This window comes from Clytia hemisphaerica, unplaced genomic scaffold (genome assembly GCF_902728285.1).
Source record: "Clytia hemisphaerica strain Z4C2 unplaced genomic scaffold, Clytia hemisphaerica genome assembly, whole genome shotgun sequence".
Taxonomy (NCBI): domain Eukaryota; kingdom Metazoa; phylum Cnidaria; class Hydrozoa; order Leptothecata; family Clytiidae; genus Clytia; species Clytia hemisphaerica.
The window spans coordinates 757,584-777,077 of record NW_027104613.1 but is presented as its reverse complement, the minus strand read 5'-3'; the positions used below and the strand labels follow the sequence as shown (position 1 = coordinate 777,077).

General features: G+C 35.6%; 1 protein-coding gene across 1 annotated transcript; it reads right to left on the bottom strand.

Annotated features, from left to right (window-relative positions):
* Positions 1-1,751: 1,751 nt before the first annotated feature.
* On the bottom strand, positions 1,752-7,705 carry LOC136824324 (uncharacterized). Its single transcript, XM_067080479.1, has 4 exons — positions 7,389-7,705; positions 6,586-6,912; positions 5,599-5,874; positions 1,752-2,617 (listed from the first exon to the last, which is right to left on the bottom strand). Exons 1-4 carry the CDS (start codon positions 7,620-7,622, stop codon positions 2,060-2,062), a joined length of 1,395 nt encoding a protein of 464 aa, XP_066936580.1. The 5' UTR covers positions 7,623-7,705; the 3' UTR covers positions 1,752-2,059.
* Between the last annotated feature and the right edge of the window lie 11,789 nt (positions 7,706-19,494).

Here is a 19,494-nt window from a genome sequence, read left to right as displayed (position 1 = left end):
ACTAAAGAACATCTGAAGGCCTTTGAAAGTTCTTATAAAAAACATTTATGATATAAAGAACATCAAGAATCAAAACATGACATTAGAAAAAGAGTCAATTCTTCATTCGTAACTGTGGTCACATCTCTTTTGTATAAAAACGTTGCAAGCACGTGTTTGCATAGGTATGAAGATTTCTTTTTGAGAAATTGAAAAGTAAATGATGGACAACTGCAATAAAAACTCGAAGATGAAACCATGTACCATTTCTCATTGCTACCTTTCACCTGAAAAAAGGACGAAAGAATCATTGGAAAGTTTGGACTTGATATCAAGGTAGTATATTTTTCATGTTTCTGGCTTACTATTATGTCATAAAGGGGGCCCCCAGCGGTTTGCGTGAATGCATGAATAGGCTTTTTCACTTGGATGCGTGAAAATTAATAAAACATTGCGTGAATGGGTGAATTGGAAAGCTTTGCGTGAACAAGAATTGCGTGAATTGCGAAAAAACATTGCGCGAATGCGTGAATTTGGGAAAAAATTTGCGTGATTGAGTGTAATGAAGGTCCGCTGGAGGGCCTCATAAAGTGAAATTTACTTAGTTTGTCAACATCTACTTTCCAGTTTATAGAATAATGACACGTGTATGTTTTCTTCTTACCAACAATCCTCATTGAATGGATTTCATTAACCTTGTGAGGAATTATACGTTTAAATATTTCTTGCTACCCCCCCCCACGCTCTCTGTTTACAGTATATCGTTGTTTAGAAGTATCAATTTTACCTAAAAACAAAAAGATTTAGAACCCCTGTGTTCAATTTTCGATGCAGACTTAGAATCGAAGCATTATAATGAAGAGATAGGTATGATTGGAGTGTATGATTATACCTTGAATATATGGCGTCCAGATTCCGACATCAAGGATTGAATCTTCTTTTCATCTACTAATTTCGCTGCTTCAACCACCATATTAGATTGAAAAACATTATGTAGTGCTACAATTAATTCGTCACTGATGACGTCAGCATTTTTGCATTGATGCAGAAGATGAGCACAGACAGTTTCGAATTGTTTCGTCATTTAGTTCATTTAATATTTATTTTGATCTATTTCATAAGAAATACAGTTAGTCCGGAAAAAGCAGAGTGGATTTTACATTAAGATTAGTGATATATTGCGAGTATAAGTGATTTCAGTACCTAACTCGAGATATTGAGCTTCCGAAAGCGCAAAAACTGGACAAAACAGCTGTTTCTGGCTGAAAGACACGAATTTAAGGATCAATATCTCGAGTTAGGTACTGAAATCACTTATACTCGCAATATATCACTAATCTTTATTTTTTGAGAGCTTTCCAAAAATATACCACAGGTTTCCATTTTCTCAAGCTAAAATTTTCATTAATTTTTCACCCTATGATTTTTGCCTGAAACCGTCGCATTTGTCCGAAAATCACACCAAAGTGTCCGAAAAAAAATTGGCACCCAAGTTATTTTGATTCCCCTACCCCTTAGCTTTCCGAAAATGTATAACAAGTGCTTTGACTAAAAAAATCGAGCGACCTCAAAAAACGAACAAATTTCCCCCTACTAAAAGGTTTCGTAACTAAAAAAACCTTGAGTGTTTAGTCTCCCCTTAAGATTATTTTTCAATTAAAAAGTCTCACTGTCTAAGCCCGACGAAAATCAGCGTGAGTCGGACGATGTTCAAAGTGCCGTGCGTCTTCTTCCGTAGCTTAGGACAGAATGTATTTTTAGCACATAGAACGTATGTAGACAATATATTTTGAGTCACCCAGGGCTAAAAAAATCATTATCATTATCTTATAAAAATGTAAGCTCTAAAAAAGTAATTACATGTACAAAAAATGGTAAGTGTGAAGATGCATGACGTCGTCAAAAATGTTTGGAGTGAATTACCTCAGATGATGCAAAATTAAAATCAATGAGTGAACGTTTCGAAAGATGCTTTTTAATTTTCCATAGTCTTCTGTTCTATCGTGGCATGGTGCCCGGGTAGGATTTATTCCAACCTCCTGTATCCTGTATGAAAAGCTATAGGGATAACCACAAATTACTACAATATGTCAAGAAATCGTAAAAGATCTTTCGGAAGTTTTTGACACAGATAACCTTCATGGAAATTATTCAAGCAAACAAAACGTGCTTGTTCTTTGAGAGAACAACAATTCGACTCCGAGTTCATAAAGAAGGGAATTCTTTCAACACAAAGACGTTTGATTCTCTCTTCATCATCCAATTCTGTAACTAATGCCAATTCTCTCATATTCCAATTCAAATAACAATCTCCATAAAATGGTTCTTCAAATTTGTATAAAACTGCTTCTCCACCCGTTTGCAAATCATACGCATTAACGCTGAAGAAACAATTGGTATTTGGTCGAGCTTCAAGCCAACAGAAATATTGTTTACCGAGATATCTCTGGACCCAAATATATTTATGCATGAAGTTATACTTGCTGCTTGAAAGCTTAATGCAATCGCCAAGTTTTATTTCGTTTCGGGTGATCTCGATCAGTCTAATTGTATCCATGGGAAATTGGGGTGGGGAAATGGCGGTGATGAAGACTCTGTTCGAAACTTGCATCGTCTTCTCAATAACCATTTTGTCAACCTAATGCAAAAATTGAATCAGTGGGTTTCTTCCCTTCCATAAGGGCATCGAATTTAAACTGCTTACAGGGATCCCACGCCTGACTATTTTAATTTTGGGACAAATTTTAGGAGGATTTTGGCCAAATTTTAGGAGAGTTTTAGAAGAATTTCAATTTTTTAGGAGCATTTTAGGAAAATTTAAGAAATAAATTTCTAAAATCGACCTGAAGTCAGCCATTAGAAAGATGTTCTGCCGAAAAAAAAATCACCCACAGGAAGACTGAAATAAAATTACTTTACTTATCATATTATTCGTTCTAACAAAGCCTATGTCATAGTAGTGTGCAGAGGGGTCCAGCCCCCAGCATTTTTCAGGGGGGAGACTAAGGAAAAAGGCCCCAGAAAAACTCTTAAAACTTAGCCTCCACTTTCACAAAACAAAATATCATAGAAATCTTATATGCAAATTCTTAATAAATTTATTGCACCGCAGGCAAAAATTTTTTCTAAGAGGGGTCAAAACCTTCCCCACAACATAGATTTTTAGCATAAATTAAAATATTTGTAACCTATCAGCTCTGACCCCAGTTCTACTACTTAACACTCAGCCCCCTAGCAAGCTAGCCCCAGTATTTTTTTTTTAAATACAGCCCCCAATCAAGCAAAAATGGTTTAGCCCCCCCTAAGTTCAGGGGGGTGCTCAAGTGAAAAATTCACAGATGAGGGCGCAAACCACCAAACCTTGCTCTTAAACATTTGAGCCTTCTTTGTTGAATAAAGTCTGCACTCTTTCAATAAACATAGGCTTTTGTTCCAAATATTTCAGTGCAAAAATATATTTTAAACATGTTGTTACAAGGTCAGGTAGCTTACTACTCCCAGCTTGTTTTGACTTTGATGAGAAAAAAATCTTAGTTTCTTGTCTGATTATACAAATATACAAACATAATCAGCTACCATCGTGCTTGATAAAGTTTTCAGATTTTAGGAATTTAGGAGAATTTGTTGAGTTTTAGGAGGATTATAGGAGTTTTGACTTATTGTAGGATTTTTAGGAATTTTAGGAGGAGTGGGGATCCCAGTGCTATAACAATTGTCATCCCCAGTAGTAACTGAAATTCTGAAATCTCGGATAAAACACCTAACCTAAAAACACCTGTCAACCTAATGCAAAAATTGGATCAGTGGCTTTCTTCCCTTCCATAAGGGCATCAAATTTAAACTGCTATAACAATTTGTCATCCCCAGTAGTAACTGAAATTCTGAAATCTCGGATAAAACACCTATAACCTAAAACACCTGTCAACCTAATGCAAAAATTGGATCAGTGGCTTTCTTCCCTTTCATAAGGGCATCAAATGTAAACTGCTATAACATTTGTCATTCCCGCCAGTAGTAACTGACATTCTGAAATCTTGGATAAAGCACCTAACCTAAAAACACCTGTCAACCTAATGCAAAAATTGGATCAGTGGCTTTCTTCCCTTCCATAAGGGCATCAAATTTAAACTGCTATAACATTTGTCATTCCCGCCAGTAGTAACTGACATTCTGAAATCTTGGATAAAGCACCTAACCTAAAAACACCTGTCAACCTAATGCAAAAATTGGATCAGTGGCTTTCTTCCCTTTCATAAGGGCATCAAATTTAAACTGCTATAACATTTGTCATTCCCGCCAGTAGTAACTGACATTCTGAAATCTTGGATAAAGCACCTAACCTAAAAACACCTGTCAACCTAATGCAAAAATTGGATCAGTGGCTTTCTTCCCTTCCATAAGGGCATCAAATTTAAACTGCTATAACATTTGTCATTCCCGCCAGTAGTAACTGACATTCTGAAATCTTGGATGAAGCACCTAAGCTAAAAACACCTGTCATCCTAATGCAAAAATTGGATCAGTGGCTTTCTTCCCTTCCATAAGGGCATCAAATGTAAACTGCTATAACATTTGTCATTCCCGCCAGTAGTAACTGACATTCTGAAATCTCGGATAAAACACCTAACCTAAAAACACCTGTCAACCTAATGCAAAATTTGGATCAGTGGCTTTCTTCCCTTCCATAAGGGCATCAAATTTAAACTGCTATAACAATTGTCACCCCCAGTAGTAACTGACATTCTGATATCTCGGATAAAACACCAGATACAACAGTTCCACTCTGTTTTTTCTCAAGTTAACCAGTTTAAGCAAGATAATGAAAGAGTAAAGCACACTACAGTGTTAGACCGCATTTCGGTACCGGCTATTTGTTCAATCAGAACAAAACAACTGACGAGACGGGAAACGATGAGACGAGAGAATGATCTTTATTGAAAAAATTGCCGGTACCAAACTTTGGTCTACTGAGAGGTTGTATTATATTGCTTCAGCCAGGGACAGAGAAGCTCTATCTAGTTCAGTGTTCTATAAAAGACATCTGCGATTTTCACGCCTTTCCAAAAAGTTTCAAATGACGTCACATGTTTGGTCATTGGCTCCTTCATTGACCATTTTAAGGTCAAAAGGAAGCATTGGTAATCAGGACCCCCGCGCTCTGGTTAATGACTTTCTGTTTTTTCTAAGATTTTGGGTGTATTTAACGTCTAAGACGGTAAGCCGTTATGAGGATTAGTGCTGTTTTGGCGATATTCGACCACATATATCTTTTATAAAGCAATAGATGAATCTACTCTTTCCTTCACCGAAGCAAAGTAATAACTATCTTTATGAGAACTATCCTCGTCTCGTCAGTTGTTTTGTTCTGATTGAACAATTTACCGGTACCGAACTGTGGTCTACTACTGAGGTCAACTCTACTGTTGTATTATTTTCCTTCAACTACCGTGGCTTGACTACAACGCTATGTATATCTGGGCATTGGACCCTTAAACCTTGTGGAAATGGTTCTCAGACAGTTTTTTTTAACGAAAAGCCAAAAAACGTTTTAAAGCATCAATTGCTAGCCTAAAATATAATCGCTTTAAAACACAAGAAAATAAGATAAATCATTCTTACTTCGTAATTGCGAATGCTACCGTCGAAGATCTTTTCGCCGTTAAAATCATAACAATATAACTCGTAATTACTCATTACGTAAAACCTTTGCCATTCCATGTCCAGATATACTTTGCTTGGTAAGCCGAAAGACAAAGGGTTGTATACAGTGTAATCTCCTCGAGCTGTTAGACGTTTGAAATGGAAGATTTCCTTGTCATCGAACTTGATCAGATCAACAATGAAATTTGCTTCATCAGGAGTTACCATCAGTACCAGAAAATTGCCACAAACCATCTGTAAAAAAAAATATGGAAATATGCAGAAAGTTGTAGTTACAAAAAAATCTTAATTCGAAATCTGTGTAGTGGCGTTAAAAAGTGAAGCAATTTCACGCTGATATGTTTGAACGAACGAACGAACGAACGAACGAACGAACGAACGAACGAACGAACGAACGAACGAAAGAACGAACGAACGAACGAACGAACGAACGAACGAACGACGAACGAACGAACGACGAACGAACGAACGAACGAACGAACGAACGAACGAACGAACGAACGAACGAACGAACGAACGAACGAACGAACGAACGAACGAACGAACGAACGAACGAACGAACGACGAACGAACGACGAACGAAACGAACGAACGAACGAACGAACGAACGAACGAACGAAGAACGAACGAACGAACGAACGAACGAACGAACGAACGAACGAACGAACGAACGAACGAACGAACGAACGAACGAACGAACGAACGAACGAACGAACGAACGAACGAACGAACGAACGAACGAACGAACGAACGAACGAACGAACGAACGAACGAACGAACGAAATAGGAAGAATAAGCTACTTCAAAATATTATCATTTCTGCTATACTAATGAATGAAGAAGACTCAATTCGTTCCAAATCAAAGGACGAAAAATGTATAAAGTGAACACTTTAAAACAAAAAAGTAAAGTTTATATAACCTTATCATTGAAATCATTACCTACATTATTAATATCAGCTCCAAGAAACCCTTGGATATTAGGATACGAAAGCACAAGTACATCATTGCCATCATCAGCTTCCTCAACATCGATTGTCTTTTTGCCACCGTTTTCGTACAGAGGTCTCAAACAGCTACTGTAAACAGTGAGTTGGTGGTCCCCGTCATCTTTGGACGTCTTTTCAACGTTAAACCAACGCATTGTAACAACGTCGTATTCAAGTTTTTGAGTGACGTAATCACTTTCTTCTGCATCTTCGGGTGGATCAAATGGGTTGAAATTTGGAGGCTGAACGACTTTCGGTGAACGGTACAGATTTATAAAACAAGTCTAAAAGAAGTTATAACAAGTTAGAATTCTCTTTTTACCAAACTTACCTTCATTTTACCTACGTCACCGATGTTTTATCCTAATTCATCTTTTTCAACCAAACGTGTTGTTCACGTTTAATTTATCCTCGTTTTACCTAAGTTTCTCTCTTTTCCCTACATTATTGAAACAAAAAATGAGAACAAATAATTTTGAAGATACAATAGAGTTTCTTTATCTCGAACCTCTATAAGGTTTCCTTAACTCGAACAAGTTTTCTGGTCTCACATTATACTCCATAAGTCGAAGTTTCCTTAACACGAACAAATTAATGTCCCCCGTGCGTGTTCTAGTTGTGGAGACTCCCCAGCTGGCACACAACGTTGTTTTAACGTTCATCTAACATTATATGGACGTTGTGAACGTTAGATTAACGTTTAAACAACGTTGTGTGCCAGCTGGGTCCACTGCAATGACCAAGAAATCGTTACACTTACACCTATCTTTTCTTCATCGTTTTCAAATCGATACAACATCACTTTACATCCATCGTAATCTCTGCTAAGTCCAAGACCTCGTTGAAAATATATTGAAAAGTAGCATCCTGAGCTATCGAATCCGTTATTAGATCCGTAGTGAAAAGTATCTTGACATGTGTCCAATATTTCATCTTTATCGACCAGTTTTTGTATGCTTGATGGTAAAAATGTTTGCTTGCAGTGTAGAGCCATTATTTTGGTCAGTGGATAACACTTTTCTTGGATTCTTAAATAGTAGAATTGAGTGTCGTTCGTTTTTGGTGTTTTTTTTTATTTGCTCTAAAATGAAAAAAAATATATAATCTAGATGTTGCACACGCTTTTTTTTTAGAAACTAGTTTTACCAAGCAGCCTAAATGTTTCGGCCTTTTCAAAATCGAATTAGAGAGCTTTGAATGCTGCTCCAAAGTAATGAAAGAATGGTTTGAAGAAACCAAATTTATCCCTGTTATGCCAAAGTGAGGCGACACCAATTTAATTTGTTTGCGGGCCAAACTACCCAAAAAGAGGGTCGGTCGGTCGGCGAAAAAATAAAAATAAAAGTAGAATTCCATCTATAAAATCACCTGTATAAAATCACCTAAAAAGGTAGCAAAAATTACTACATCTTAAAATAGAAAATAAAAAGACACAAAAAGGTCGAATTCATGGATAAAATGAAAGACTGAACATAAAATTCTTAAAACATTGGAAGAACTACCAACATTTTGAAAATTTGGGAGTTTGTAAAGCAATGAAAATAAAAATGTACGACCAAAATATATTTTATTTTGATTTCGAATTTTTGTAATTTCAGGGTCGGTCGGGCCCGTAAAACAACTAATCAAATTGGTCTCGCCTTTCTTATCATATTTTATGCTTTTTTTCGCATGGTCAGACTTTGTGCAACTTTATGCTTTATGTTAAGTATCACCCCTTCAAAATATCGTGACTCAACAAAACATCTAATCATCTGTTAAGCCAATCTTTACATTATTTGAAACTGTGTTTTCAAAAAAAGCAATACAAAATATATTTATTTTTCCATTAGAAATGCAGACCTTTTATACTGACAATCTGGTTTAAATATTTGGTTGTTTAAAAAACATCACAAAGTGCCCAAGAAAATTCAGAACTAACTTACAATTACAAAAACACAAAAATACAATATAGTTTTCTCAATAATTCAAATTACAATTTTATTTGAGATATTTATCTGCATTGGTCGAGTATAAATTTGTGATCAAGTTCCGGCATTCAAATGCTATTTTTTCGCCCTCAATAACAGGGCAGGGCTTGTAATGAGCGAACAATAGGGGCCCCTTTTCTGAGCTTCAAAGGGGATACAAAAACCATAAAAAATAAAACCTTCAAGAAAAACGATTTTAAGCACATCACTCGCAGTTATAATGCACACCTTTGTGCAAAAAATCGGGCTGTCACTTTTTCAGTATTGCCATGTTGCATCGTTATGAAAAAAATGCCAAACAAGCAACATGCTGAATGGACCTACCTGTCGATGAAAATCAGAAAAAAATAGGACAAATAGCAAGGGAATAAGAAAGTGTAGTGAGCAGCTTGAATAGATTACCGTGGAGTATCAAAGCTCAAATGAGTCAAAAAAGTCTAAAAAAAACAAACATGATGCACCCTTTTACCTAAATTACCACTATACGAAAAATAAGAAAAAAATACCAAGCCAATCTCGAGAAATGCTCATTTTCCCTAAATATGACAAAAGGGAATTTCCCCAAATAAGAAAATCCGACTTTTACGGCCAAAATAAATTTTCCGAAAAAAACTACTTCAGTCACGTTTTAGAGAACCTTGCCCTTCATCTTTGTCCAAAAAATCAGAAAGAACTAATGAAGCAATTTCACACAAGTCCAAAAATCCCATTTTTAGGCACTTTTTGGCCCAAATTTGCCCAAATAAATTATTTTTTGAAAATCAGGCTTCATCAGAGTTTAAATATTACCATTTTACATCAAAGTGCAAAAATCCAGAAAAAAATATCAATCCAATCGCAAGAAATGCTCTTTTTCCCTAAAAATTATATAAGGGAATTTCCCCGAATAAGAAAATCCGATTTTTACGGCCAAAAAAAATTTTCCGAAAAAAACTGCTTCAGCCACTTTTTAGAGAACCTTGCCCTCCATCTTTAAACATAAAATCAGGAAAAACTAATGAAGCAATTTTGCACCAAGTCCAAAAAAACTTATTTTTAGGTAGTTTTTGGCCCAAACTTGCGAAAATCCGTATTTTACGACGAAAAAAAATTTTCCGAGAAAAATTACTTCAGCCACATTTTAGGGTGCCTAGCCACTCTATCTTTCTGCCGAAAATCAGGAAAAATTAATGAAGCAATTTTGCACAAAGTCCAAAAAACCTTATTTTTAGGTAGTTTTTAGCCCAAATTTGCCCCCAAAATTTTTTTTTCAAAAATCGGGCTCCGTCACTTTATAGGCATTGCTATTTTGTATCATTGTGCAAAAAATAAAAAAAAACTAATCAGCCAATCCCGAGAAAAGCTTGCAACAGACAAACGGACAACGGTCAAATTAAAGGACTCTCGGTAGGTCTAAAAACTAATGAGCTGATCTCGAGAAAACCTTGTAACAGATGAACAGACGGACAACGGCGAAATTAAAGGACCTGCAGCTAAGTTAAGAAAAAGGTATATACTCTTCTTTAAAGAACTGAAAGAACGGTTTCCCACAATGAACTGTTCTCCTTGTTTTGAGTCATCATGTTTTATGATTTTTAAGAATAACTTTGTGCCAATTTCAAAAAGAACGACAAAAAAGAACGACAAAAAACATCGACAAATTTCATATTGGGCTCTTCCAGAAAAAAATTATACATTGGGGGGTGGAGGATATTTTGTCCGGGGGGGTAGCAAAAAATCATCAAAATTTGCTCTGTCCGGGGGTAATTTGGGGTGTCCGGGGGTCAGCAGATGCTTGTCCGGGGGGTAAAACCTATTGTCCGGGGGGCAAAAGTCACCCTGTTCAGGGGGTAAATCACTAACAATTGTTATGTCCTCCACCCCCCCATGTACAATTGTTTTTTTCTGGAAGAGCCCATTTTTGAACTTTGGTTCGCATAAAGCTCCATAGCTTTATATCGCAAACCCAATAACCCAGAGGCCCTTGAATGATGGTATCCGGTAAGTATTATTTATACCGCCTCTTATTTAACATTCTCATTACATGATGTTACAATCCGATCGAGATTTATCGATTCGCAAATGCAATCGACGAAATTCATACAACTTTTGATCACTACTTAACGACAACACAACATCATTGTTCATATCTTTCATCTCCAAAATCTGACTCTTCTTCAATTTGTGCGTCTTCAAAATTTCTTTAATTAACTTTTTGACATTCTTACATGCCAGATCACTTTCAATGATTTCGTAAAATACAGTTACCTCTCCAGTATTCACAAATGTGAGCTGTATCACGACACGCTGCCTCATCAAGATTTTATCATCTTCTTTAAGATTATACTCTGCAAGAGTGTGGCCGTCTTCTAACTGTCGGACATCTTTGGAGCTACACAAATCAATAAAACAATAATTCTCCTCATTCTTTGCCTGTCCAATAGCCTCCGCCACCCTGTTTTTAAGGACAATGACCTCGTCATTATCGCTTACTTTCATGGTGAACGAAGAGCCAAAAGAAGTAGAAAGAGCTTCAAAGTTTACTCTAGGTTTTACGATCCATATGTCGAACGGTTTCTTTTCCATTACCGAATTGGGTATTATTTGAACCAAGTGTTGTTTTTTGGTTTTATGATATGACGGAAAGATGATGTCCCCAATAGTGTTTTTTAGCGTCTTTTTTGAATATGTTTTGTTACTTCTCTTTACTTGTGTATTTTGTGTATTTTTTTCTAATATGCACTTTTTATACAATAAGAATATTCTTGGATATGCTAAGTCAAGATTACGTCATTGTTTCATATCGGAAACACCTCCAAAACACTGGAATTTGACCCCTGAGTATTACTAAAAATAGCAACACAGGAGTCAAATTCCGATTTTTCGGGTGTTTCCGATATGAAAAATGACGTAATCTTGTCTTACACATCTCAAGAAAAGGAGAAACTCTACAGTTGCCGTTACTTCTAATAAATGCCATCTACTTTTAAAATGCCCCAATCTCGAAAAAATAACCCTCTTTTGGGAAATTTTTTTCAATAAATGCCCCGTGATTGTAATCTTTTAGTATTTAAACTGGTTTCGACCCGTTTCTACAACTCTAAGTTAACATATTTGTACTCAAACTTTGTACGTAATGAAAAGACAGAGCAAGGTTTCAATTAACTTTATCAGAGTAGCGACTTTGGTTAGAAATTATTTAATAAACAACCCCTTCTTGTAAACGCCCTTCCTAAAAACAAAAAAATTAATAAATAAAACGCCCGAGCATTTATTTGAAGTAACACGGTAAACTATAAAGGAGCCATCAAAACTAACTCACGCATAGCACGCTCAAAAACTCTTTACATACACACTACAATCATGCATTCTTTTAAAAATTTTCAACACATGAAATGCTATCATATAAAGGATATTATCGCATTACATTTTTGCTAGACAAAAATCTGTCTAGTTTTGTCATAATCTTTCCATCTCTCATTTTTAAAACAGTTGTAAATAGGGAGAGCGAAAAAGTCAAAATAAAATTGTGACGGAGAACACTGTTGGTAAACCACAGGAATATAAAGTTAAGAATTGAGCTCGGATGTTCCGGTGATTTTTAAGTAGTTCCGTACATAAAAAATGTTTTTTTTTTGTAAATTTATGCGAAAACTTTACATTCTCATATTCAACGCTAAAACTAATGCACTATTTAACCATCTTTTTGTACCTTGGAAAACATTGGAACGCGTAAACCTAACTCGGATAAACTACATTTGGCACTCTCAACACTTTTCTATAAAGCACTGAAAGAATTGTTTCCTACAATCAGGCTTTATCCTTGTTTTGCAGAGTCATCGTGTTTTATGATTTTTATGAATAACTTTGTGCAATTTTTATACTTTATGCTTTTATGCTGAGTATCACCCCTTCATGATGGGTTTCTCGTGGTTCAACCAAATATCTGATAACCTGTTAAATAATTTGATTTATAAAAATATTTGCTTTTATTTATGATTTACAATAGAATTCTATTTTAGATATTCACCTGCACTGCACGAGCATGAATTCGTGATCCTACATGATTTCCTTTTTTTATCGAATCAAGTGACCCTCGATCACAGGGGGAGGGTTGCATTTAGGAAAAGCGAGCTCTGGTAAACCCTAAAGTTAATAAAAAACCATCAAAAAGTAATTCAGTCTATAAAAAGGGTTCTAAAATCTTAGTCTCTCTAAGGGAGTCGTAAAAACTTCAAAAATTGGACACAATTTCCAAAATTCTGTCTCTGTAAAAGGGTCAATTGTTGAGCTTTGGTTCGCATGAAGCTCCATAGTTTTAATATCGCAAACCCAATAACCCACAGGCCCTTCATTCATGGTACCCGGTATGTATTATCTATAACAGGTCTTTAACATTCTCATTACATGACGTTACAATCCGATCGAGATTTATCGATTCGCAAATGCAATCGACGAAATTCATACAACTTTTGATCACTACTTAACGACAACACAACATCATTGTTCATATCTTTCATCTCCAAAATCTGACTCTTCTTCAATTTCTGCGTCTTCAAAATTTCCTTAATTAAGGTTTTGACATTCTTACATGCCAGATCACTTTCAATGATTTCGTAAAATACAGTTACCTCTCCAGTGTCCACGAATGTGAGCTGTATCACGACACGCTGCTTCATCAAGATTTTATCACCTTCTAAAAGATTATACTCTGCAAGAGTGTGACCGTCTTCTAAGTGTCGGTTATCTTTCGAGCTCCACAAATCAATAAAACAATAATTGTCGTCTTCTTCCCGGTTAAAAGCTGCTGCCGCCACCCTGTTTTTAACAATTTTGACATCATCACTATCGGTAACTTCCATTGCGAACGAAGAAGAGCCGTAACGGTTGGCAAGAGCTTGAACATTTACTTTAGGTTTAATCCAAATGTTGAAGGGATGTTTATCGATAACCAAATTCAAAGTCATTTGGCCCGGTGAATTATACTTTAAAAATAAATCGAATGTTTTACGATGATCACTTAATTTTTCGCCTTTAAAATAGATGACCTGGTCAGAGTTTCGGATGTTGTATTTCTGACGAACATACTTACGAACATGGCTAACATATTTGAATAGCTCTGACCTCAACACTTCTTCTTTGGTCAAAAACTGTAGTTTAAACGTATTGAAATCCTTTATAGGTTTAACAAGGTGCTCCTCGCAAATTTCATCAAATTGTTTTTCGTTTGTGAATTTGCCACCGTAACAAACAACGGTCAGATATAAAATACCACCTTGAATAATGTCCGCCTGATCCTGATGCGTTTCATTTACTTCTTCCACATCATCTGCGTCGAAGACATCTTTTTAAATGTATTCATTATTCTCGAAGCGCCGTTTCCCTTCACTATCTACTAAGACTTGATTGCGCGCCGGAATACCGAAAGCTTGTTGTATTTGGGTTCGTATTAAATCTCCTGAACGGTACACGTTTTTTTTTTTTTAAAGAAACACACTTTTAAGAAACATGAGGCTCAGAATGCCTAAAAACTAAGAAACATCTAAGAAACATGCTGAGGCTGAGAATGAGAAAATAGCATTTTTTAATTCGGTTTTTCTTAAGAACCTTCCAATCCAGCCTTCCATGAGGCTGATTATGTCAAAAAGTTTAGAAACATGTAAGAAACATTTAAGGCTCAAAAGGCTGATTTCTTAAGAAACATTGAGGCTGCTTGGTAAAACTAGTTCCTTAAAAAAAAAAAACGTGTAATACCTTGGTGGTAGTAAAGTTTTACGTGAGCCGAATGCTTTAATTTCGAGCTCTTGGTATTGTTCGATACCCATCACCTCGTAAATTTGTTTAGTTTTAGTGCTCGTAAATTCATCTTGTAACACCGCTAAATGGAGATGTATTACTTTGATATCTTTTTGTGCAAGATGAGAAGTTTCAGGAAAGCGAACAGTTCTTTCTTCTTGTTGATAAGAAAAATATGATACACTTTCCAACGGTTCTAGAATCTCATAAACATTTTTGTGAGGCTCCACGATTAATTGATGTTCTGTAGGGATACCAAGTGAATACTCAATCCTATTTTTAATGTCTGACATCAAATTTTGGGCCGAGTAGGGAATATTAAAACAAAGTACTTTGGCTGGATAAAGTTTTTCTCTATCTTGTTGATAGGCTACGATTTCGATCCGGACTTGATCTTCAGTAGGAAATTCATAGTTGATTGTATTTGAGAATTCATTGTTCATGCACCTACTGTTCAGTTTGCCATGTCGTGCAATGTCCCAGTCAGGGATCACATCGTTACATCCTATACATCGTTTGACTTTCAATTCTTTTTCACGATTATACTCGTCCAAGCAATTACTGCAGTCTGTAATTAACACACCACATCTACAACGCTGGCTGATGGATTGAATTAAATGAAAAGATTGTGCTTCTATTGGTGACATCGTGTAAAGAAATCGAAATTTATGTTCTTGAAATTTTTTCTCTCGTTGTTATATCTAAAAAGAAAATGAACAAAAATGTTTTACAAATTGAAATACTAATAGCAGAATCACTACTACAGTTGAATTTACATAACTCGAATTTTTTAAGTCAAAACATTGTAGATTCTCTGGTCATTAAAATGGTTTATTAAAATGAAGACATTGCAGTGTTTAATCAGAGGAATGTAAAGAGATGGAAAAACAGCTTCTTGAAAACAATGGAAAAACGGCTCGTCATATACCAGGTCTCTTGCGCTTAAGGGAGTTTATGTCGAGTAAATAGGTTTCTTTTGTTGTCGCTATAAAAAATCTGCATAATTAACGTGTTGTGACAAAATTCTTTTGTTTCAAGCCTGATTATGCGCAAACTTTTAGGGCTTATATTTTGGGTACACCTCTCCTATACGAAAAGGTACCTATATCTTCTTGCTCAGAATTTCCTAGCGATTCTATTGATATAACCGCATTATGACCGCATCATTATATGGAAAGCTAGAGCGCGAGAAAATTATAACTTCATATTGACTTTACTCCACTTCTGACAGTTTTACAAGAACCAATTTAATATCATTGCGTTAAGAATTTCTTTTGCTATACATTAGTAAAAATATTGCTCCTTATTCTTAAAAATTGAACTAGTAATCGGCAAAAAAGGAAAAACAAATTTTCATTTTTATCGTCAAATCATGTAGAAACCGTCCGATTTGTATGGCGAGCCGTCTTTTCTGGACTTTCATTTAATGACCTAATCAAAGTTTTTACAATAGAATTTTCAATAGAAGTGATCGTTGAACTTTGAGTAATCAGAAAAGCTGTTTTTCCATCTCTTTACATTCCTCTGGTTTAATTAAACAAATTAATTTAACAATTAAGTTACGTCACGCGCTAATCTTTTATTTTGATGATTGATTGAAAACGTAACTGCAATCTTTATGAAAGCTCAGCGTTTTTGAAGCAGTGATTCAGACCTCGGAAAACATAATGTCAATCTGGCTTCAAGTTATGGAGTTTATAAGTATTCGAGTTATAGAGGTTCAAGTTAAAGAGACTCTACAGTACTTACTGTATAAATCATGAGTCAAAACAACACTGATAACTTGTGTAAAACATTATTTGACACCAGCTGCAAAAACTTTGCCCATGACTCTACTTTCAAACCAATCACATGCGGTTAAGTCTAAATCTAGATTTAGAACGCCATGGGTTGCGTCTAACAACCACAAAAGATCCTACAGGTCCTAATGATTGACCCCTACATCTTCTGCGCCATTTTTATGAACTACTGTAACCATGACGACCAAAACACGGACAACTATGATGAAAAATAATGAAGGCCTTTTCTTTTTTCCTAAAAAAATCGTAATGAATATTAATAATATATCTCTTTTAACAAAAAGCAACGTATATCTGATATATAAATCTGTTATTTATAAACACTCTGTCCTTTAAAAAAACTTACTGTAATTTCAAAAACCTACCTAATTATGTTAAACATTAAGTACTTCGAGATAATTATTCAATTAAAAAAAAAACACGCCTGAAGGCTTAGTCGAAACAAAACGAGTGTTCCCCTTGCTGAAGCCCATTGTCTAGTTGAGGCTTGTCGATAACTATTCAGCGTTCAAAACGATTTGCAATAAATTGGACGCGGTGGAATTTAATATGCACACAACCTCTCCTGTAGAAAAGTACCACAGGGGAGAGAAAACATGTTCAGAAAGAAAGAGAATAATTTTTAGTACCCAACTTTTTAATAAATTTTGTAATTTACAAATACAATAAAACTCGATGCTAATAGAGACCAGGAAGGTAATGAGAACGTACCTCGAACACTGGATAAAATTACTTGAATAAAAGGACCTCACGTAAAGATACCCCGAGGAGGTCGAAGGAGGGACAGTTAGGCAAAAATATGTGCTGGGTATGTGTGGGAATGGTAAGCGTCGGTTTTTTTACTGATTTGAAATTTAGTTTCTTTACAAGACAGTTTTTGGAGGTCCGGTCAGCGCATACTGTAACTGACATTCCACCAACCCTAATATCCCACGATACTTACAGATTTATAAAGCACGAAGAACTAGATGTCTTGCTTTAAACTCTTCCAGTCAGAAGAAAGTGAATCATCGCAAAAAATATTTCTGCTATTGTTTTCGAAAACCCACAAAGCTTCTGATTGGTCAAGCACTGAAATTCTATTTCAATATCACGTGACCTAGATAGGATTTCCTACCTAACCTCGGCACACTTTTCAGCCAAAGCATGGCATCTACAGTTCTTTGAGCTTTATAAATCTGTGACGATACCCATACTAACTGTATCACAAAACTGAACGTAACACCGTATACAAACCTCGACAAACAATGTACTTTCTATCATACTGTAAAACACTTCAGAATTTCATCAATGGAGCTTTGGTGTAGAAAGACGAGGAAGAGATATGTTTGTGAGAACCACGATTGGCGGCTTTCGCGTCTTCGTTGAATTTGTATTTCATCAGTTCCATACACGATCTGGCGTCTTCGCATGAATCGTGACCTCCCTCTGTCAAGATATGGGGATAATTAACATATATAATAGTTATCAGACAGTTGCGAGTACAATACAAGAAATATTTTATGAGTTCCAAATTTTTTTTTGCATTATATTTTTAAGTAAACTTATTGTGTCGGAAGCGCAGGGCACTTTTGTAGCAAATTGACGTTAGATTGCTGCTACCGCTACAATGCAACGACATCTTTTCTTCAATTTATATTTTTACAAGATATATTGAACTCTTTTTAACCAATCAAATTGTATATATTTTTTGGATCCATACAGTAGTATTTTTTCAGTAATCCTTTCTTGTAAATATAGTAACATTTAACCAGACTCATTGCCCTCATTATATTCGAATTTGTATTTTTTTAGGACTGATTAAGTACATATTTTTAAACACCATAACAAAGCAAACAACATGCCAGTTCTTTCTGGACAAATATATATGTATACTTTATTGTGTGCTTTGAGTTCTATTTTAATCAACACTCTCAACTGCTGATCTTTCAACTATCATTTAGGAGTATAGAATGGGCTTCCATAGTACCATTTTCTCTAAGTATTTTGTGCAAATTTTCAACAAAGTAGACTTCTCGACTGTCCTTGTCCCTTATGTTAAAGTTGTTCTGATGGAGGACATTGCTATTTTTGGTAGCCTTCACATATCAATAAGGAGCTTTGGTGTAAATGTTTTTTCTGATGAAATCATACTAATCTGAAACTATTAGGCCTTTATGAACTTTGTAGAACAATAATCTTGCTCAAATCTTGAGAAACACTGGAAAAATAGGTTAGCATTCCCTGCCATAATTTCACAGATTTCCTCTGATTTCTGCTTAAAAACGCTGTCGTATAGCCGAAAACGAAAGTGAAACTGTGAAAACGTCCGCAAATTCGGGCCCAGTCCTCTTCCGAGACGATGGCTAATTGTTACGGGATTTAGTTTGTATAAAATTGACTAATATCCCTCCCCGGTATCCCTCCTTTACTTTTTGTTTATTTCTACTATGTCTTAATTTGTCGTCTAGCTTGCTAGAGTACCGAAGGGCTAGACATAGACTTATAAAGCCCGAAAGGCTCGATGGCTTGCCTGTACTATCAGACGACAACCTTCAACCCTTTCAACCCGATGACAACTACCAGATGAAAACTCGCGAAGCTTCTGATTGGTAAAGCGCTGAAATTCTATTGTAATGTCACGTGAAATAGGTAGGATTTCCTACCTGACCATAACCATGATATTTTTATTCTCGTCGTCTTGAAAACATAACCCAAATATGCCAAACATTTCGCAATTTAAGGTGTCTAGATTGCTGGAAAACGCGCATCTAATTAAAGGATTATGTTAAAAATGAAGCTATTACTACAATATTTTTCAAAGCTAACAACTTTTGGAGGGGGGGGGCAAATGCAGTGATGTGAGACTATTATCATATTATTATCTGATTATTTAAAAATGACATCTCTCTACAACGCTGAATATAAACGAAAGCAGCTGGTGAGGCGACCTTTTTTCCGATGTGTTCTGAGAGCATATTTCACCTAGAAATTTTCATCTGTTCAGATCAGATATTCGAAAATTGATCAGCTAGAAATGAAGATGTGTTCTGGCCGTTTTGGCGAAACTGGGGTATAATCCAAGGTCATCTAACGTGTTCTTGCTTTAGAACACATCTTTTGAAGAGACAGGGGTATAATCAAGAGAAAATTGATGTAATTCTAACCCTAGAAATTTTCAGAACACATCTTTCATGGAGAAAAACGAATATCTTACAAGTTTATCTTGGCAAACTGTTTTTCTAGATTTTATTAGAACACATCATTTGTATAAAAAATTGAAAGGTCATAACATTTGATCTCCTAGAAGATAAGAACACATATTTTTAAAAATCTCTCCACC

What these genes read in the sequence shown, in the direction of transcription:
- LOC136824324 (XM_067080479.1), bottom strand. Translation starts at nt 7,622, where the DNA reads ATGGCTCTACACTGCAAGCAAACATTTTTACCATCAAGCATACAAAAA. An exon ending in ACGATGAAGAAAAGATAGGT is followed by an intron (nt 6,913 to 7,388) that starts GTAAGTGTAACG and finishes AACTTCTTTTAG; the next exon opens with ACTTGTTTTATAAATCTGTA. An exon ending in GTAGCATTCGCAATTACGAA is followed by an intron (nt 2,618 to 5,598) that starts GTAAGAATGATT and finishes TTTTTGCATTAG; the next exon opens with GTTGACAAAATGGTTATTGA.